This window comes from Schistocerca nitens, chromosome 3 (assembly GCF_023898315.1).
Source record: "Schistocerca nitens isolate TAMUIC-IGC-003100 chromosome 3, iqSchNite1.1, whole genome shotgun sequence".
In the NCBI taxonomy this organism is placed as follows: Eukaryota; Metazoa; Arthropoda; class Insecta; order Orthoptera; family Acrididae; genus Schistocerca; species Schistocerca nitens.
In genome coordinates this window covers 257153458-257176772 of record NC_064616.1, presented here as the reverse complement: position 1 = coordinate 257176772, position 23315 = coordinate 257153458, and the positions used below count along the sequence as shown (strand labels likewise).

The 23315-nt window shown below is 39.7% G+C and overlaps 1 protein-coding gene across 1 annotated transcript in view; it reads right to left on the bottom strand.

Moving 5' to 3' along the window:
• LOC126248228 (HEAT repeat-containing protein 5B) overlaps window positions 1-23315 on the bottom strand; it is a 250516-nt gene that overhangs the window by 25895 nt on the left and 201306 nt on the right. The window contains exons 31-36 of the mRNA XM_049949054.1: window positions 19871-19986; window positions 16249-16530; window positions 14891-15127; window positions 8920-9071; window positions 8608-8821; window positions 1482-1627 (exon numbers count right to left, since the gene is read on the bottom strand). Of these exons, the coding sequence (XP_049805011.1) occupies window positions 1482-1627; window positions 8608-8821; window positions 8920-9071; window positions 14891-15127; window positions 16249-16530; window positions 19871-19986 (1147 nt within the window). The remainder of the gene's footprint in view (window positions 1-1481; window positions 1628-8607; window positions 8822-8919; window positions 9072-14890; window positions 15128-16248; window positions 16531-19870; window positions 19987-23315) is intronic.

Below are 23315 nucleotides of genomic sequence, written 5' to 3'. Positions count from 1 at the left end.
CTTTCTGACCACATAAGTAGATAATGGAGATGTTGTGCCTGGTTAAGGACAGTCTCAGCCTCCAGGTCCCTGAAATTTACAATATCCCCTGTGAGTGCACAAGCAACTACATCAGTCAGTCCATATGTATTTTTTTCAGATTGTTGTACAGGACATCAACAGAACATTAAAAAATGGGTACTTGAGATACCAGCCTCATAAACAAACACAAAATACTGTTTGATGAAACAACAGTTCTGTCCCACACTTTCATATACTGGGATTTTGTTGTTAAACTGGCAGTAGTAATAAGAATGTGCAAGAACAACTTCAACCAGGACACCAGATATAATCTTACTGGTGCATGGAAGTGACACTGAGAAGAAAGAGAAAAATTTGTCACATTATTTATGCTTCTATGGAAGTGGTGGCACCAACAGCGAAGACATTAACACCATTTGTGGCAGCATCTGCTCTTAAGATTCCACAATATCACCTATCAGGAATTCAACAAACATATAATTACTTCCCACACAAAACATAAGCTCATTAAGTTGAAGGAAGGAGAGCTCACACACAAGTACGCAAGTATAAGGGGCGTTCAAAAAGAAACGAACTGGAGGAATAATTACAGAAACCAGTACCTGTATGTTAGAAGTACTGACCCTGGCTGTTGAGACACTTGTCCCACTGTGACACAAGGCAGTGAATGGCTGTCTCATAAAATTCCTGGGGCTGCGATGTTAGCCAGTTCTGCACATACAGCTGGACATTGCCATATGGGTGAAACGTTTGCCCCTCAGAGCCTTCTTAAGGGTTCCAAAAACAGCGTAATCACAGGGAGAGAGGTCTAGACTGTATGGAGGTTGGCCTACAACCTCCATTTGAATTTCTGCAGGAGTGCCGTGACTGAGTTGGCCATATGAGGCTTTGCATTGTCATGGAGTAGAATGATCCCACGGGTGAAATTGCCTGGTCATTTTGATTTGATCGCTTGGCGAAGGGTGGTCAAGGTTTGCGAGTAAAGCTGGGGATTCACTGTTGTCTCGTGCTGCAGCAAGTGAATCAGAAGGGGGGGCCCATCTTGGTCAAAAAAGAACGTCAGCATAACCTTCCCTGCACTTGTGTGGACAGCGACGTCCAGGTGTAAATGCAGAACTGGTTAACATCGCAGCCCCGGGAATTTTATGAGACAGCTATGCAATGCCTTGTGTCACAGTGGGACAAGTGTCTGAACAGCCACGGTCAATACTTTTAACATACAGGTACTGGTTTCTGTAATTATGCCTCCAGCTCATTTCTTTCTGAACGCCCCTTATAATCAGCATTCACTTCATACATTCTCTCTCAATGGAGTGGGAATTGAGACTACTAATGCTAGTATACTACATGCCCTTGTACATACAATAGTTTGCCGAGTACAAACTCATAAACAAAATTATAGTAAAAAAAGTCACTCTGATATATGGCATCTTCATTGTGTATACTATCTGGATTTTTACCTGTGGATACTGAGGACCAATCTTCATTAATTTCTGAAGGCACTGTTCATGCAGCATCTGGCGGAATTTGTTAGCTTCTTTGAAAGCAGGACCCTCCAATAAGCAACTGATCAAGATGGGAACCAACAGTGACAGCATCTCCACCCCTAGAACAATTGTAATTATCTGTGGGTTACAACAGTCAGTTATCTTTGTTAAAATAACTTACTTAAACAAAACATAAGTGAAGTTCATACATACACTCATTTTCCGTGCAGGTGTATTGAAGTCAACTGACTACATAACACCTTGAAACCAATAAAAATCTCAATGCACATAGTGCTTTTACGAGTAGTGCAGTTTAGATCCTTGTAAAGCCATTCACATTTAGGTTTCCTGTGATTTGTCTAAATCAGTATTTTGAAACAATTTAGCCATTTTCCTTCCCGGTGAGAGATTGTGCTCAATTGAGACTGATGATCAACATTGTCAGTACACGATCCACATGTCCACTGCAGTGGACAGCTGTTAATGATTGCTTCTTTGGTATTTTCCGTCAGTCCTGAAGTTAAAGATGCAAGTGAGCTGTGTGCACTTGCAGCCTCAGAACTAAATGAAAATGTCAAAGAAGTGCCATTCACAGCAGTCCACTGCAGTGGAGAAATGCACCACAGGGTTAAAGACACTTAAGAATCTAACCTTCCTTCCTTCAATGAGCCTAAGGTTAACATTTTACAAGGTGATCTTCACTGATGAAATTAAACTGCATGGAAGGGTGACTGGAGCCAGGTCTTTGCCATTTGAGGCAATATGTTTACAAGGTTAGAGGCATCATTTTGTGGATGCTGTTCAGGTAGTAAGGAGTTCTCTTCTACAGAGAAAGACCTAGATAACCTTACTGTTGAGCAGCCGAGTTTAACAATAATAGCGAAAAGATCCATGTTTTAGTCCTAGTCCAATGCACAGTTTTATTTTGTCATACACATTGATTTCAAAGTTCAATTCTGGAGTAAGAATAAAGTTCCATTTTCCATTTTGGAATACTTTTTGAGTGTTACCATGATGCACATAGGTTTGGTCAACAATTATTGTTTCATATACATACCACACCACTTAAGAAGGAATCAAATGCAAGAGTATGCCAAGTCATTAAGAGTTTTAGGAATTTCAATCACTGTATAAAATCCTGCCAACAGTGAGCCAAAGTAGAGATCAAAGTTTTTTCCAGTTTACTAAGATTTGGCTACTGACTGGACTGAGGTCTCTGGTGAAGTGCTAACATTGTTTTTGTATGATGATATTTGCAAAATCACTAAATAATAATAACTAAACTGGGATTTCAACTATTATTTTGAAGTTCTACAGGTTGCAATGTAGCTTATATAGGAGAAAATCTATCTGTTTGGAAGTTTGCTTGTTTTGATTTATAAGACTCATCATGTCATCAAAACACACACTGTCAACATAATGCTATGTTAGCTCATGCACTCCAACTTCAATGAAATGTCACCTGTTCAACTGTGACAACAGTGACAGACCAAGTTCCCCCCCCCACCCCCCCACCCCTACCTCCCATTGTGCTGTACTCTGGTAGACATCATGAGTCTATGGCTTCTATATGGGTATTAAAAATAACTCTTCTTATATCTATGTATGTACACGAAGCTTTATAACTTAACTACAATACATTTCATTAATTACAACACACTAGCCAAGAATCTTGAAAGTTCATATAAAAACATTGAAAGTAAGAGTATACACTCTCATTACTGATTTTAAAAAATGTGTGACATCCATGAGGCCAACCTAGAAGAATGAAAGTGGACAGGAGTGGGATGACAGAAATTTTTCATTACACAGAAAATTATTTTTAACTGAGGATTTTGAGTATTATTAACAAGATGTTCCAATAAATGTCTAAAGCAGGTGTAGTTTGGCTCTGGATGGACAAATACTTGTTCACGAGCCGATTATAATTTTGAGTATGTAAAGTCATGAACACAGAAAACAAATAAATTTCAATCAATTGGAAAACTGTTTACAAATATTGCCATGGAATAGTAGTTCTGCATCATGCACACCAGCACGAAATGAAAATACACACAAAATTGCAATAAATAAGAAATTATTATTTAAAATACATTAACCAACAGAGAAATTGATGCCAAGGGGATTATAAAACACTTATCTACATAAACATGTAAAAAAGCTATGAGAAACAAACCAAAAGATCACATGATTCTTAAGAATTGTAAAGCAACATGCAACTTTTCTGGATGTATATGCAAAAAGAAAACAACTGTGCATAAAAAATAATTCTAAGTTGCATGCACATAAAAGAGACTTTCTACATTTACAACATCATAATTTAATGCAGAATAAAGCCATTATACAAAGTGGAACTTGTAGCTTGTAGCAGCATCCTGATACAACACATCATCAGAGGAAAAAAAAAAACAATCTTACTAACAGCAGGATCTGCAATAGAATTACCAAGTATAATGTTAATTGCAAATACAGTTTCTTAGAAAAATCTATGCCACAGAAAAAAACTTGTGTACAATGCAGCACATTCAAAAGTTGAGAGAGAAAATAAAAAGACAATTGTGAAATAATATTACTGGAGTGCTGAAAGTTCAGCAGTTTTTAACTTGCCTTGAAATACATCTCCTGTGCAGCACAAAAGAGGTAAAAGTGAACTTTATCCATTATAATGTAATTTTCTATACACCACACAAAAATTGTACAGAATTCTACGTTTACATATTTATCAAATCTTACCACAAAGATGAAGAAGAAGAAGAAGAAGAAGATGATGATGATGATGATGATAATTATTATTATTATTTAGTACTGCTTTACTAATGTTCAAATGTGTGTGAAATCTTATGGGACTTAACTGCTAAGGTCATCAGTCCCTAAGCTTACACACTACTTAACCTAAATTATCCTAAGGACAAACACACACGCCCATGCCCGAGGGAGGGCTCGAACCTCTTCCGGGATCAGCCGCACAGTCCATGACTGCAGCGCCTTAGACCACTCGGCTAATCCCGCACAGCACTACTTTATAATTTTACAATGCCAACTGGAGGTTCTAAATTAGGTTTTCATGTCCTGTCGACATTGTGCAAAGGAAAATTAAATAATGAACATTTATTATTAACGCAAAGTATATTCTCCACATTTCTGTGTCCAGTTTATCCAATCTCCAGACAATAACACTGAAATATATTTTTGAAAAGTATTTCCTGAGGGTTCTCTTTGTATACAACATTATACAGTTTATCAATATCAATATACTACCTGTGTTCAAGTTTCAGGTATGATGTGGGTATAGTTTGCTTCTGCACTGTTAGCAAACAGAAATATAATCAGAGTGTGATCTCATTTGCCCTTTTGGTACATAATGGATGACTGTTGCAAGTGCCATGTCTTTGCAATAATTTCCAGACAGCACTTCTCACAACCTCAAACCAGACATTCTTCCTTTCATTTGAAGGTAACTAATCTTCCAACATCAAAGACATTCTAAATAAACTACACTAACTAATATGTGTGATACAGAAGATGGACCAATCAGCAACTGTCTCACCAATGTCTCCAAGAATTATGTAGAAATGAACAGTCAATCTTTATCAAGGTAACTGGAAAAGCAATACTTCAAAACCACAGACATTATCTTGCCGTAAGCTGTTATATCAGGTAATTTTAGAAAATACTCATATGGAAGAAGTTTGATTGTATGCATTTAAAACTCTTAACTGATCAGTTATATCATGATTCTTGATATTTTTGTAATTATTTTCATTTTGTGTTATATCTATATTTCATAAGAAAGTCCAAAAATGAAAGTAAGCTGTGTAGTTAAACACAGTCAGACAGAAAGGGAATGCGTACTTAATTGTCAAATTTGCCATAATCTGAGTACAGGGAGAAACGATTTAGAGGGGGGGTTGGGTTGTTTTGGGGGAAGAGACCAAACTGCGAGGTCATCGGTCTAGGGGAGGACGGGGAAGAAAGTCGGCCGCGCCCTTTCAAAGGAACCATCCCGGCATTTGCCTGGAGCGATTTAGGGAAACAATTTAGATGTGAGAGATAGAAGAAACAGAAATTAAGTGCCTGAAACAGCAAAGAACCATACTTTGAGAGGTTATCTGATCACATTGTGAGTGGATATTAATTTCCTTTACTGTACAAACTACACTGTGGAACAGAATTATCGGATCACTTTTTCAAAACACCGTAATTCTCACCAATTCCCAGTTTGAAATTTGTCCTTGAAGGAGCATACAAACTTCCTCTGTAATGGTGCAAAAGCATGGTGCCCCCCAATGTCACCTTCGGACTCAATGACACTTCAAGAGGCATCGACACTTGCGAGGGAAAAAAAAGAAAGAAAGAAAAAAAAAGAGGGGGGTGGTGTCACACCTCAGAAATTCATGTGAAGTATAAGGTGGGTTAATGATGTCACATTATCACCAAATTTCACTACAATTCTGCCCAATGCTCTGTGGACATGCCATATGATGAGAAGGTCATGGACAGCCTGTTATCCACATTTTACCCCTTCTTTTGATGTGTCTGGGATGGAAGTCAGAACTGCGACACCCAACACTGAAATTATGTGGTTTTCTTATGAGTGCCCAAGAAAAACATTCCAGACACACCACTGCTCAGAATTAGCACAAAAAAGTCACAGGGGGTTGCATAAAAGACGTCAGTGACACCATCCCTTTCCCTTGGGTGTTGATTCTCACACAGAAGGAGCATTGATTCCCACACATTTTGTGGTCAAAAATGACAGTTTGCAATGTGATTAGCAATAGAAAGATGTTCTTCACAACCTACAACTGCTCTGACATCCTTGGGCATTTCAACCTTTCTCTGACATTGTGGGGCTGCAGCACCATCAAACATGATTGCACCTCTTTGGAGCAGCACATCCAGACCACAATTTCTGCTCTCATGTACAGATTGAAAGTCAGTCAGGGACCGTTCAAAACCATTCAAAAAAATTTGAATGTCATCCGAAGTAGCTAAGGGTGCTTATTCTTTGTCAGCACTCCTATTTTGTGTCCTCCTGTGGTGTGACCAAGAAAGGATGCAACACTGACACATGTGAATAAGACAGCAAAGGGTCCTTCTAAGATCCCCTCAGTTTGTCAAAACCTTCAGTGGCACCCGCCCACCTTTACTGAGAATTTCAAAAATGTACCTGTACAGACAGAACATGTGATATATGCTACAGGCCTGCAAACCAGAAACCCCTTCAACACTATCCAATTGCATATAGCCTGCTATCAGATGCACAAGCAGCAATGTGGTGATGAAAGAGCAGCAGCATAGCATGTCTGCAGGGTGGGGTGCCTCCGAGGGTTTTTCTGGGGGGGGGGGGGTGTCTTAGAGGCACCCTTTGCTGTTTTATTCACACATGTCAATGTGCATCCTCCCATCCTCAGCAGCTTCAGATCATGTTCAAATTTCGTCAAATGGTTTTGGATGGTCCCTACTGGTTCCAACCTGTACAAAAGAGCAAAACTGCATTTCCAAACAGATGTGACTATGTTCTATGTGGATGCAACCCCACAGTGTCCTTAAAGATGGGTTGAAATCCATGAGGGCAGTTTCAAAGGTTGTGAAGAATGGCTTCCTGTTGCTCATCACACTGCAAACTGTCATTTTCAATGATGCAATGTGTGGGTATCATGCCCCAGGGGAAGGGGTGGTTTTGCTGACATTAAATATGCTACCCACTGTGGCCTTTTCATGCTGATTGTGAGTGGTTGTCTGTCTGAAATGTTTTCCTCAGCCACTCCTAAGAAAACTGTATAATTTCAATGCTGGATGTTGTGGTTCTGAACTCCATCACAGAGGTTTCAAAAGAAAGAGCGAAATACATGTAAGAAGAGGTGTGACAACCTCCTGATCATGTGACATGTGGCACTGGGCAGAGCTGTGGTGAAATTTGGTACCAATGTATGTGACATCCTTAACCCACCTTACACATCACATGAACTTCTGAGCTGTGACCATTTATTTGTAGTTGTCAACACCTTGCCTGTTTGAAACATCATTGAGCCCATGGGTGACTTAGCAGGGCACCACACTTTTCCACGTTTACAGAGGATGGTTGTAAGCACCTTCGAACCAAATTTCAAACTTAAGCATCACAGTGGGTGACAATTATTGGGTTTCAAAATAGTGATCCTTTAATTCTGTTGCACAGAGTAATTACTGTCTCAGTATAACAATTAATCATCACTTCAGGCAGATATTGTGTTCTGCAAAATATGGGCTCCCTCATTTTTGATAACAATGTGTACATTCAGTTAATAATGCTCACTATATTTACTAATATTTGAGACAGATGATGAAAATGGTTACTGTTGCAACAACTTTTCCACTTTTCCTCAAATAAAACAAACAGTCACGGGGTTATTCAAGGACCTATCTCAAAATTCTTGGACCAAAAATGACCAAGTAGAGAAATAATTCTGACTTTTTTCAATTGTCTCTATTGATGAGCTCCTTTTAATTCTCATACAGTAAATAATAAAAAAAATGTATTCTGGAAATATTTCCCAACTGATTCCAATGTTTGTCATAACAAATCTCTGACACCATGCATAGGAAGAAAGCTATCTCTGTTCCGCAGAGACTTGTAAATTTTCAACAAATTCTGACATTCGGAAGCAAGAAGACATATTCTTAGTAGACAAATGATCCAATACAATTTTAGCAACAGCTCAATGCCTTTTTTTTAATAGACACACAGTCAAGGACTTTTCAACTTGTATGCAGTGTAAAGACATGCCAAAGCTACCTGCAGTAGAGCTGTAACAATACTAATGTTGTTCATTATCTCAAAAAAAACTTTTTGAAGCTGCTTCCATTTTTCTTACATTATTGCACCGCATAGCAGAACTTTGCTTTCAATTCTTTGCAGTTACAGAAATTTCAGCATAAATAGTTAGTGTGTAAAATGTAGCTGTTTAAGTGAAACTAATGCTGTAAACACACTGTATAACACTGGAGCTGAACTGTCAGGCATCATTTATTTATTACAATGACTCTTAAACGGCACCCTTAGTAACTGTTTAGCTGCTGTCTAGTAATTAATAGACTGTCTCAAATATATACTTACTGCATTGTGGCTCTGTGAGGGATGTAAGTGTCTCCACCGTCTGAATGCACTCCATTGTAATCTGTAGTTCCGCCTCGGATGCAAGTTGCCTGCTCTCTTCAGTATAGAGAAATTCAATCAAGCGGGGAGCTAATGCATGAATATAAGGTACTCCAACATTTTGGTCAGGGTGAGAGAATATGGTACGCATAGTCAGAATGCATCTTTGTTTGATCTGAAATGGAAAAAAAAGATTATTAGAAGTCATTTATGCAAGCAATCACTAATTAATTCTGATATTCTGGTTATGAATTGGCTTGAATTAACCCTTACTTGTAAATTGTCACTTTGCAAGCAGTGACGGAACTGATTAATACATGGATACTGGAGATTTGGTACACAAACCACATCTGAAGGAGCATGTAGTACAAATACTGCAATTGCCAACAGCATAGTTATTTCATCTAATTTGGTCTCTTCAGAGCCTGTAAATGAAAAGACAAGTCAAGTCATTGTCAAAAAATTTTATTTCACAGACAGTTAACATAACAACAACAAAACAACAACAGCAATAATTTTTAAGTGCCTCATTCATACTTCCACACTAATGGTTGTCAGACTTAAGGCATGTAGAAGTAATGGCCTGAATGATCACATACAAGTAGGACATGAACATCAATGTACAAACAATACATGATTATGACTGCACAGAGATGGTGTCCACACAGGCCCAAGAGACCCCATCTTGTATAACTGGAAAGATCATTCAATGAAAAGCCAGCAAATAAACTGGAAACATGAAATCCACATCCAATATGTCTTGCTGACATCAAAGGGTGTAATAATGGTGAGTGATTTCTAATGAGTCTGAACAGAGCAAAACAATCAATTCTAGAAATATGAATACTTTAAGAGTAAAGAAGACCACTCGCCGCATAGTAGAAATGGTGAGTTATTGACAAGCACATACGAAAAGAGAAAGAAAATTTTCTACCTTTCAGAACAAATCCTTTGTCAAGCTGATGTACAAAGCACATCCCCCCCTCCCACACACACACACACACACACACACACACACACACACACACACACACACCTGTGCTCTGGCATTGTGCTGGCTGGGCACACAATCCCACAACTGCATTTTGGCATGTGGACTAAGGTGGGTGGGGGTTGTATCAGATGGGATGGGTAGGGGAGAGAGGCAAAAGGCAGGAAAAGGGGTTGGGGTGGGTAGCTAGTAACTTGGAAGGAGGCAGCAGGTTTGCTGGCTAGGAATGTTGAAGGGAAGGACAGGTGCAAGGGCTAGGCATGCGACACACTGATCCAGAGCTGGTAGGGTACAGCACACGATGAAGGTGATGTGGAGACATGGGCTGGGAGAAGGTGACAGAGCAGAGGAAGGGGAAACTGTTGGATAGAGGGTGTGGGGACAGTGGTTTAATGGAGATTGGGGTCATAAAGGTTACAGGACTGGTTGCATCTACATAGTTCAGAAATGCTGGTGGTGGAGGGATGTATCCAGATGGCCCAAATTGTGAAGTAGTCATTGAGCTTCAAAACGCTGTGCTCAGCTGTATATTGTGCCACCAGGTAGTCAACTCTCTTCTTCATCACAGCTGGGTTGTGGCCAGTCATTCTGTTGGGCAGCTGGTTGGTTGTCAAACCAGCATAGGCTGCACAGTGATTGCAGAAGAGTTGGTTTATGCTGCCTTCACATGTGGCCTTGCCTCTGATGGAATAGGATAAGGCTGTGACAGGAATGCTGTAGGAAGTACTGTTTGCATGGTAGTCCATAATCCACCCAACCTACACAACATCCTAGTCCATCCTTATTCCACTATCACTGCCACAAGGATCACATGTCTGTGGAAGATCCAGGTGCAGAACCTGTCCAGTCCACCCACCCAGCACTTCCTACTCCATTCCTGTCACAGGCTTATCCTGTCCAATCAGACACAGGGCCACCTGTGAAAGCAGCCATGTCATATACCAGCTATGCTGCAATCACTGCACAGCCTAGCCTTTTATGTCAGTATAGCAACCACCCTGCTGTCCACCAAAATGAATGGCCACCGCCAAAATCTAGTCAGGAACAAAGTTGACCACCGAGTGGCTCAACATACAGTAGAGCACACCATGTTTGAGTTCAATGGCCGCTTCACAATCCAAGCCATCTGGATCCTTCCCTCCACCATCAGCTTTTCTGAACTATGCACATGAGAGTTATCCTTGCAACACATCCTTCACTCCTGTAACCATCTTCGCCACAATCTCCGTTAACCCACTGCTGTAATCAGCTCCAACAGTGACACAGAGCTATCGCAGCTGTTGGAGTTTGACACTTACTTGTAGCCTTTACCACAGGTAGCACCATGATCTGTAAGCAATCACTGCAAGTGGCACTCTTGGAAGAAGCCACACACCTAGAGCTCAAGTCACATCACCTGGTGGGACCCTGTGACTACCCAACTGTCAATAACTGTTCTGCAGCCTGAAGCTGCTATTCTCTCCTGTGATTGCTTACACAGAACACTCAATTTTCCAGCCACTATCAGTTGACAATTTCAGCTTTGTCTCTGAACTTTGTATAGGTTCATTTTCAGCCAGCTGCATTCTACTTTTATTAAGCCAAATTTACATGTGTTTGTATTAGCTGTGTGCCTCTACTGCATCTGTGTGTTTAACCCAATAAATTATGCTCATAACTGCAGACTTCAACTGTGACAACGAGTATTTCCAAATCACAGAGCGTCAATAAATCTGGCAATGTGGACCCATAATTTACGAAGCAGTGGCTTCTACAACAGCATTAACAATGACAGCTTTATCAGCAACTACAGCAGGAACAATGACAGGTTGACTGAAACCAAATGGACTAGAGCAATGGCAACTGGTCTTATTAGAGCAGCAAATAACACCATTATCCATTAGAAACAAGATAACTATGGCAGTTTCACCGTTTACATCATTTCTAGATGGTATTGGTGACTGAGAAACATGTTTACAGCAGCTCAACCATTACGTCACTGCTTAAAAAGTAACCAACTGAGATTGAAAAATGGTCTTTTTTTTTCTTTCTTGGTCTTTGCATAGTGTGGTTTCATTGCTACATAAGTTGTCCCCCATGGAAAATTCTGGTGTTTGTCTTTTGCTGAACTTCGTAACCTGTTGTCTGATCATTTACAGGTGTCAATCCTGAGTGGTGCATGATAGGTTTGAATTTTACTGGCACTATAAACTGCAGTCATAAACCTATATGAACTGCATCACTGACCTTGGAGTCTTAGCTGCACTTTCATGTGCTCAGAAGAAACATGTCAGAAATCATATGCCGACTCGACAACTCGGGACTTGCTTCTCCAATATTTTTCCAACGAGGAAGTGTATGCACAGGCTTTACAGCACCGGGATCCTTCCCCGAAGAAGGTACTGAAAATTGCTCAGGCTTTCAAGGTCACAACACAGGAAACTGAAAGCCAGTAGGAGGCTCAGTCTGTAGTGTCCACTATCTCCACAGGTGCAGTGGTAGATTCCAGTAAGTACACCAGGAAATTTAAGGTGTACTCAGACTGTGCTCCAGTAAACTTGTTAGACTTGGGCAACAGCCATTCCCTCAGCACAACAGGGTACACATACACAGACAAAGCAGTGAAACTACAAGTGCTTCAGAATGTCTGTTCCCTCACAGTTCAGTTTCGAAGAACTTACTGTCTCAACAGAACTTCAATCAGCACTGTTTACCCTCTTGTCCTCTGTTTTTCCACTGACACCCTCACTCCCACTGCCCACGTTGATCAGCTACCAGACTTCCATGCAGCATTCAAGGTCACCTTGTTAGTGTCAGTCCACTGGCACATGGCAGTATAGGTACAATGTGGCATTTGAGTTGAAATCTTGTTCTACTATTTCCTCCTTTGACAGATACAGTTGATTTACACCTAATGAAGCAGTGCACACTATTGAAATGTTAACTAATCCAGAAACACATAAACCTGCAGAACTGTTATTAAAGCTGCAAGAAAATGGCTTTGAGGTCTATTTTCAAGTGCACTCAGATGGCTCGGGTGATGTTAAGATTGCTTGAATTGTCCAAAATGCTCTTCAAATCAACTGCGAACAACAGTGGCTTGGTGACATCTTTCGGAACATGAAGACCATGAATGGTTGCAAATGGTCTCCAAGTAGCCGAACGTAACCATTTTTAGTCAATGGTTGGTTCAGTTGGATCAAAGAACCCAGCCCATTCCATGTAATCACAATCCACACCATTATGGAGCCACCACAAGCTTGAACAGTACCTTGTTGACAACCTGGGTCCATGGTTTCATGGGGTCTATGCCACACTTGAACCCTACCATCAGCTCTTACCAACTGAAACCAGGATTCATCTGACCAGGTCACGGTTTTCCAGTTGTCTAGGGTCCAACAGATATGGTCACGAGCTTAGTAGAGGCATTACAGGCAATGTCATGCTGTTAGCAAGGTTCCTCATGCCGGCTGCCTGCTGCCATAACCCATTAAATGACAAATTTCACTGCACTATCCTAACAGATACACTCGTTGCACATCCCACATTGATTTCTGTGGTCATTTCATGCAGTGCTGCTTGGCTGTTAGCACCGACAACTCTACAAAAATGCCACTGCTCTCAGTTGTTAAGCAAAGACCGTCAGCCACTGTGTTGTCCACGGTGAGAGGTAATGCCTGGAATTTGGTATTCTCAGCACACTCTTGACTTATGGATCTTGGAATAATTAATTCCCTAACAATTTCCAAAATGCAACGTCTTGTGCATCTAGTTCCAACTACCACTCCGTGTTCAAAGTCAGTTCTGATCGTGCGACGATAATCACATTAGAAACCTTTTCACATGATCACCTGAGTACAAATGACAGCTCCGCCAATCCACTGCTCTTTTATGCTCTGTGTACACGGCACTACTGCCATCTGTATATGTGCATATTGCTATGCCATGAATTTCGTCACCTCAGTGTAGATGTTAGAAGTCGTTAATCTGGCCACATTCTGGCAGCACACATAGCTGACTCGCGTAATGGGCAGCTGTCAGGTGAAATCGTTTGTGGGCCACTGGATGCAAAATGCAAACTAAGATCCTACACAGTGAGAGCAACTGAATAGCAGTAATTACATCAGGCCAGTTTGAAAGTGTGCACAGTACTTTCTTATGGAAACTTTACATGCTATATTTCTTAACAGCAGTGCCCAGCCACAGGTGGAACAACAAGAAACACTACTTGCTTGGCCTGCACGTTTGCCTGACATTTTGCCCAAGAAACATATCTATAAATACATCGACATCTACTTGATTAATCTGAACTTCACACGTGTCACTGGGTTAACAGAAACACTTTCAGACTATTTCTGTACCATTCCACTCTCAAACCACACATGGGGAAAATGAACAGCTCAACACTTCGAAGCAAACTCTAACTTCTTTTATTTTACCGTGATAGTCATTTCTCCTTATGTAAGTGGGAGTTAGCAAAATAATTTGGCATTCAGAGGAGAAAGTTGGTGGTTGAAATTTCACAAAAAGATCTTGATACTGCAGGAAACACCTTTGTTTCAATGGTTGTCACCCAATTCGCTTAGCATACCCTTCTTTCCCTGTATTATGATAACATGAAAGGAGCTACCCATCTCTGAACATTTTTGATGTCCTCCATCAATCCTATCTGGTAAGGCTCCCATACCATGCAGTGCTATACCAGAATGAGAATGACAAGCAGTGTACACAGTCTCCTTAGTAGATTTGTTGGATCTTATAAGAGTTCTGCCAATAAAATGTAGTCTTTGGTTAATTTTCCCCAAAACATATTCTATGTGATGGTTCCAATTTCAGTTGTTCATAGTTTAAATCTGTAGGTATTTAGTTGAACTGACAGCCTTTAAATCTGTCATTTATCGTGTAACTGTGACATGGTCAGTTGGCAACTAGTTCGTCATGATCATCCAGTAACCTCTGTAGGTACATTTTTGATATGCATACAAACTTCATGGATGGAGATTCTCCTTAAACATATCCAGGTCCTCTTTGATAACATGACATGAAATTTTGAGACTGATAATTCAGTATGGGATGAATGTTCATCGAGCTGCAATCAGAATGCACTGCCTAATAATTTGTGTACCGTCATATACTTAATCTGTGGTATTCACATCATTTCAGTCATACATGTTCTCTTTCTTGCTGTCGTTTTCAAATATTGTATAGCATTGAATGTCATTTTCAATGCACCAACAAGACACAGGGAATCATGAATCAATAAACAAAAATTACCTGTCTTTGCCAGGTCCAATATTTTTGCAAGGGTGCTCTGCAGCAGCTGCTTCCATTCTTCACATGAACGTGCATCTGTAGCATACTTGCTGCTACACAAGGATCTAAGGCAATGCAGAGCTGATGAAACTGGGACAGTTGATGCTAAAATCCTTGGATCATGGATGCTTTTGGTTGCTGTCTCTTTGATGACACCAGTCGTCAAATACAGAATAGTTGGCAACACAACTACTGCTCCTGCGAATGGAAAATAGAAAATTGCTACAAAATTATCTGGGAAGCAAAAGTACTCTCAACAAATTTTTAATACTATAATTACTAAAAATATTATCACAAAAAAGTACATTCTAAATCTCGTTTTGAACAGTTTTCAGCTCACTGCTATTCATTAGCAATTTTTCTCGTTTATCTTTCAACAGCTAAATCTTATTTTGCTATATGCATGTGGGAGGGGTTGTGTAAGACACTGATAGATAGGTAGACACACACACACACACACACACACACACACACACACACACACAGAGCGAGAGAGAGAGATTTGTTCTGTATGCCCATCTTCATTTTTAAGCACATAGCAATTAAAAGGCGGAAGCACTTTACCAGTAAGTCCAAATATTTTTTGATCAAGTAATCTGAAACCAGATATACCATATCTCCCACTACCTGCAATCTAAGGCAAAGTTCACAACATGGTCAACTACCTTGCAATGTGTCACCTATAAGACTTTTTTTATTGGAAAAAAGTCAAAGAACTGCTGATCATCAACTACTTTACAACTTGTAATTATACTATGAACAGTGAAAAAAGTATGTGCCGAAAAAGTCACCACTGTCATATCACAGTTTTAAAATTATGAACAGCAGTTTCTTCAGAGCATAGGTCTCATTTCACAGAAACTTCAATTTATGAAGACATTTGAATTACAAATGGGGCTCTGTATCTGAAACAGACTTAGACTCAGTCTTTCTCAAACATGACAGAATTACTTAAAAGTTTCATTACACGTTCTTCTTATAAATAACAAAGCAATTATTATTTCCACATCATAAATGTCATGAAAAAACTGACACATTGCTGTGCACAGCAGAGATTACATCTCTGTAAATAATTACTTGAAATATGACATGTAGACTATTCTGCACCTACAGCCTCACAATTGCACTCAAATGCTATTTGTACATATTTGTACTTGATCCAAGAGACACACCATTGATGACAAGTTGTAACTAGACCTACATTTTTAACTGAAGGTTGAAACATCATCACAACAGTTTTTTAGATAAATGTAAGTACAATAAGTCTACCAGAACATCTAAGCTAAAATTTTTATATAACACTATGAATCACTACTAACCTTGTGGAGAGCACAGTTTTGGTAGGTTCTCCATGCACGAAACTGCGGCAGACATAAGTCGACCAGCTTCTTCTGTTAAATGCAAGGTGCGCACAGCTGAGCAAATCACTGGTGATGGAGAAGGATTCAGAGCTGGTAGCTGCCGCACCAGCACACACAAGCACACTTCAAGCATGGCAAATACTAGTGACTGCCCAGGAACCAAATCACCTTTAGTACCACCTTCACCAAGTAAGTCTACTTCTGGGCAGCTGTTTGAATCTTGATTTGCAGGAACCATTTCTGAAAGATGAGAATACCTACTGGTTACAAAACTAAGACACTGGGAAGTCTGGCAATACATGGCACAAAAGGTAGAACAGTATGCCAAATTACACTCAGGAGAGTACGTTATTCATGTATGATCTAATATACCACTAAAAAGGTGACTTTATTAAGAACTAGTGAGAGAGCCCTTAATGACATATTAATGAGGACAAAGGGCACGAAACAGTGTTCTGATGTCATTTCATCAGTATCCCAAGCTCTGATACTGCTGGGAGAATAGAACGACTATAAAAGACAAAGATGATACATTGCCACAATTTGCCGAAGAGAACAAGATGTTTGCCCTTAATAAATCGTTTCACAAGAAAAAATATAGAACTGGCTTCTCAAAGATAAAAAAGAATTAAAATAATTTTTTTATCACAGACTAAGAAATTAAAGAGAATGTGAAGGTCTTAAACCAAATTAGAATTTCACATGCTCAAGACTAACAAAACCTAGAGTGAAAATAGACACAGGGTTAGAAAGAGACAAATGCAACAGGTAGGAAATAATAAATGACATCATTTAACAAGATGGAGGTATACAACATAAAATTAAGTAACAAATTTAGCACCTGTAAAATGAAGACTACACTGACAAGCGAGTAATGCTATACAGATTACTTAATGTATTTTTTCCCACACGCCGTAGATGTGTTTCAGCTACTGTCATCATCAGAACCAAACTTGATAACTCTGAAACACAGTTCAGTGTCAGTTGCAATAAAATCTATACCAAAATGCACCCACATTGGCTTTACATAACAGTTAGGAGAGAATGCAGTGCCTAATGCTCACACATTAGTACTTAAATAACTGGCATATTTATATCTATAGCTCATGGGCATCACCAGCTTCTGTCTCAACAAAGTACTAACAACTGGAAGTGTTAGTTGCACAGATATAACTGGCAAAAAAACAGTGTGATTCTGCTTGAAGCATAACCAGTTTTCTAAACTATCATGATTTTTGTGACAAGCATTTTCAGCACAGCTCAAAATCTTGAAAATGGAGCAGATTATCTGCCCTGCATTCACAATGTGTCCAACCAGTCCATTTACCAACCTGAAGAAATAATTCAAGGTACATATACAGCCATTTCAGCATTGTCTACTCACTTCATAGTTTTTTTTCTTTTCTCTTGGTTCCCAATCAGAGAAAGGGAAAATGAAACATGGGAAGATTAATGCAATTAAAAACAAGAAGGAAAGTGAAACGAGGGGAGGAGGCGAGAGGTACAGGGTACGGGGAGGAGGTTTAATTGTGGGAATGACAGCATGGATAGGAACTTCAGGGCTAAAGATAATGGTCTGGGAATTTTATACGGTTAGACAATTATTCTGCAGAGGTTATGAGGGTGATACAAGGGGCTAGTGGGTGGTGTGGAGAATATAAAGAAGAAATGATGTCCAGCCAGTGCCAAACTTGAGAAAGTCGTAGCCCTAGTGGATAATCTACAGAGGCAATTGAGGCCTGGGTGGTACTCGGTGACAAAAGGGGTGTTTCTGGGTTTTTTTTGGAAGCGGGACAGTGAGAGAAGGAGATTGCCCACAAAATTTGTTTGTGGACAAGACCTGTGAAGTAGATGCAGTAGAGTAAAGACTGAAAGAGGTTGTTTGTGTACATACTGAGGGGTATCATGCTAGTCAAGATATATTTATCATGCATGCTTAGGCTGTAGTGAAAGTTCTATTTACCATGTAAGGGATGTCAGTTGCTGAAGTGGAGATACTGTTGCCAACTGGTCAGTTTGATACAGACTAAAGTTTAGATGTGACCATCAATAGGATGGAAGATAGCCTCCAGGAAGACAATGTTGGATCTGGAGGAGGGCCAGGTGAATTTAAGCTGGGAAAAGAAGTGAACCTGTAGTAGAAAAAGTGGCGAAGTTCTTTCGCAGAGCACAACTGTTGGGAGCTAAGGAACGTCTTTTCCATGCAGGTCATTTAAAGACTGGGCTATGGTGTGGTTCCCACAGCCGTCCTACTAATTTGTTTATAGGTCTTTTACTCAAATATGAAGTTGTTATGGCTATGATGCTTTTTTACTAAGTTTAAAACTTATTTATTTTTGCTAAACACATTAATAACCTTCTCAAAACATAATTTAATATGTTCTCTTACAATTCTTCACTGAGATTTACAACAATAATTGTCATCTGCAGACAGGATCAATTCTGCCTCTTGATTCAAATAAGATGGTATATTATTAACATAAGGCAAGAATACTAGAATGTCTGTTATCCAGTTGTGTAGAATGTACACTTTAATATCTCCCCAAGCATATGGTGCTCTATGAATTATTTCATCATCATAGTATAACTTTTTGTATTTAATTTCTGAAGTAAAACCAAGCACGTTCTGAACCAAATTTTCAACAAAAATGTAACTTCTCTTTCAAACTGCCATAATAGACACAGTATATACCTATGGTAAGTAACACAATAGTTGCAACTGGTGGTATTTTCCTATTGAAAATAGTAGCTGTCTCATTCGAATGGCCCATTTGTTACCCAAACTGTAACTGGCTAAGTATCCCATTACTGGACACGTGGGTGACAACCCTTCAGTACATTACCTTACCAAAATTTTAGAAATTGGGACACAGATGGCAGGTCATTACTGATATCTGCAGCTAAGAATGGAATATTTTAATTTATCTGGGTATTTCCTCCAATTAATGGTGTATCACACATGTGACTATGATCATTACATATTATAAAGTCTCAATTTCTTACTGTGTTATTAGAAGACTTTTATTGTTAAAGGTCTTAATGATTTCCTGATTTCATTTAATTCTTGCTTCTTTGATGAAATGTTCTTGTTTCTTCTTTGAATTACTGGTACCTATTTTTTTCACCTGCCTTTCAATAGATGTTTTATGAAATTACACACACGAAAAGTCTATTGCAATGCTCCAAACTATTTAATAAAAATAGTGTAACATTCCATAGCATCTTTCCCTATCTCTGTTTCAACAATATTCCATATCGATTTTGCTTTATTGTCTGAGCTCTCAATTCTAGAGAACATATGTGTACTCCCAGTTATTATTCAATGTAGCCTGTTACAGAACAATGGACGAAAGTTTTATTTTGTTACAGAACTGTTTAAAATATGGAAAAAATGTGTATAGTTATTTATTTTAGCAATACATAGATGTCGCACAATCATTTTCAGAAATGGCTGAGGGGGAGGGGAAAAAATTTGCATAACATTTCAATATGCTAATACCTATTCCCCTTAACTCATTCGCCTCTATTTTTCATTATGTACCTCACAAAAAACATCACACACACACCGCACATATATTACCTCTCAGTCTCTTCTTCTTTTGTGCATCAAGACACTCTTGTGCAGCTGCCAGAACTTGCTTTAGAACCTCCATCACCAACAGCTGTGTTGAAGGACTGTCTCTGGTCAACAAGAGCCTGAGCAAAAGGAAAAAATGAGTTGTGATGCATACAATTATTCTCCCAACATCTACAACAATAACAAGAGCATACCGCACGAAGTGACTATTCTCATAGCTTTCTTATTCAGGTTCCTTAATTATCCCTCTTCCTCAAAACAATACACAAATACGCCATCACTTATGTCTGCTATTAATGCAATAAATGATCTATTGCAGTATCACACATTACATACTGTGATGCAAAATTTTGCTGATATGATCAAATACAATGGTAAAATGAACACCTCAGTGTATATGTTTTCACCTTTAAAATATAGGCCCAGAACAACTCTTAAACATTCAGATTAGTGCACTTTGTCTAATGTTTACAAGTACATTCCATCCCAAAGTTCCATTCTGCAACTTATGCAAAATACTCATCCACAGCCACCAAGACCTCTTCATTGAACAGATGGCAATCATGGAATGTTACATTGTACCTTACAATACATAGTTTTCCCATTGCCAAAGCATCTCTGACTATCCAGATTTTTTTAAAAGCGAGGGTGAGGGGAGACCTCAGAAAGGGGATAGAGACAGGTTGTGGAAGGTTAAAGAGAAGGGCAGGTAACTCACAACCAAATAAGAGAGGCACCCACGTACAATAAGGATGAGGGGCTACAATCATGTGTATACTTTTACGTGTGACTGTCGACAGCATTGTGCATTTCATCTTCTCACAGTATGTACTTGGCTGGCTGGTTGGTTCGAGTTTTAAAGGGACCAAACTGTGTGGTCATCGGTCCCCTGTTGCATTGAACAAAGTCCATGGGATAAAATGGAAAACAAACAGTACACACCACAGGAATTCTAGATGGGGGGGGAAAAAAGCACGAAGCTGAACACACTGGTGACAACAGAAGACAAGAAAAGCACAGACATGCAAGAAACAGGCAGAAGAGCTTAAAACAGGAGGGCAGATGTCCTGGGCTGGCCGATCACGAGGATAAAAAAGGATGAGCCAGCTACTCTGCAACACATTACAATCTCTAACCTAAAAGTACTAGGGTAGACAGCACAGGGAGACAAGGAACAGGAACTAAAACTTAAACTGAAGAAGAAAAAACTAGTGTCATGCAGAAAAGGCAAAACCAAGTTAGCCGTGGAGGCATCAATTCCTAAAATCGAAGGAACTGCACCAGGAAGATAAAAATTCCATTGCAGAATGGCTAGATGTGGACAGTCCAACAAAATGTGGACCACTGCCAAGACAGGAATCGCAGCGACAACATGGTGGAGCCTCATGCCAGAGAAGGTTGCCATGCGTCAGCCAAGTGTGGCTGATGCGAAGGCGGCAGAGGACCACAGACTCCCTGCGAGAAATCTGGAGAGAAGACTTACACTCATGTGTGCTGTCCTTGATGGCGCGGAGTTTATTGGGCATAACTAAGCTGCACCATTCAGCATACCAAATCCTGAAAACTTTGCAGCGTAACACCAACTGGAGGTCAGGTTTGGGTATACCAATCTACAGAAGCGGCTTACGGAAATTCCAACATGCCCCGGGGTCCATACAAAGACCACTGAACGACCATATCATTCGAGGGCATAAACCGACTCCTGGATAGTTGCTACCAGAGGATGGCACGGGTAGTACTGATAAATAGCCTGTAAACCACTCAACGAATCACTGCAGACCAGGTAGGACACACCGGGATAGGAACAGTATGTACTTGCCAGAAACTCTGTCTGATAATTTTTTTTTATATATTCTCTCGAGTGAACTTTCCTTTAACACTGTTCTCAAGCAGAAGGGGGGAGGGAGGGAGGGAGGGAGGGAGGGAGGGAGAGAGAGAGAGAGAGAGAGAGAGAGAGAGAGAGAGAGAGAGAGAGAGGGGGGGGGGGGGGAGAGAAATTTAAAAAATGAATTAAATGAAAATGAACAGAAGAACCGGCTCATATCTGAACATGATGCAGGCTGTATAGACTACAGGATCCAACAGTCCTTCATGTTTAACTGCATTAACTTTTATACCTGCACCTAAACATAGCTGGGATACATGCAGTTGCGAGACCCACATGATAGCAGTTACGCTAGTCAACTTTGTATTGTGTAGATGTTGACATTTTCATCTGCATATACTTATATACTCTGCAGACCACTGAAGTGCATGGCAGGTGGTATTTCCCTATGTACAACATGTCAGTGTTTCTTTACATACCATTCCATTTGTCTACGGGAAGTGGGTAGAATGACAGCCTAGATTCCTGTGTGCAAGATGTAATTAGCCTAATCATGTCTTTGCAGTGCCTACGGGAGTGATACACAACAGGCTGGAATGTAGTTCTACATTCCTCACTTAATACTAGTTCTTGAAACACCCATTGCACTCTACCATGAGTTGAACAAACCTGCGATCACTATACTACCCTTATTTTTATATGTTCAACATCCCCTATTTGGTACGAGTCCCACACACTTGAGCAATATCCTGAGACGGATCAAGAAAGTTTTTGTAAGCAATTTCCTTTGTAGATGCAATGCATATTCCAGTACCCTAACCATTAACCAAAGTCTGCCACCTGCTTTACCTACAGTTAAGTCAATATGATCATTCTGTTTCATATCCTGACAAGTTGCAACACCCAGGTATTTTTACAAGTTGACCAATTCCAGTGATGCTGCATTGATATTGTGGTTGTACGATACTATTTTTCTGTGTTTTGTGAAGTGCACAATTTTACATTTCTCAACATTTAAAGCAAGTTGCCAATCTTTGCATCACTTTGAAATCTTATCAAGCTCTGACAATATTTAGGCAGCTTTTTTCAGAGAGTACTACATTATACATAACTGGATCTTTGGCAAGAAGTCTGAGTTTATTATTGATACTGTCTGCCAGGTCATCAACATACAATATGAACAGCAAGCATCCCAATACACTTCACTGGCGCATACCCAAAGCTAAGTCTACACAGTTTGATGACACTCCATCTGAGATAATGTGCTGCGTCCTCCCTATCAAGAAACCTCAGTCCAGCCATAAATTTTGTTTTATATCTAAATAATGATAATTTTGTTAATAAGCACTGTGTGGTACTAAGTTGAAAGCTGTTTGTAAGTCAAGAAATAATGTGAACTGAATGCCTTGATCCATGGTTTTCAGAATGCTAGGTGAGCAAAGCATGAGCTGGGTTTCACATGACTGTGGTTTTTGGAGTGCATGCTGGATGGTGCGGAAGTGGTCATTCTGTTCAAACTACCTCACTGCACTTGAGCTCAGAAATGTTCCAAGATTCTACAACAGATGGATGTCAATTATATTTAACAATTGTATCGTGTGTCACTTCTGCTACCCTTCTAGT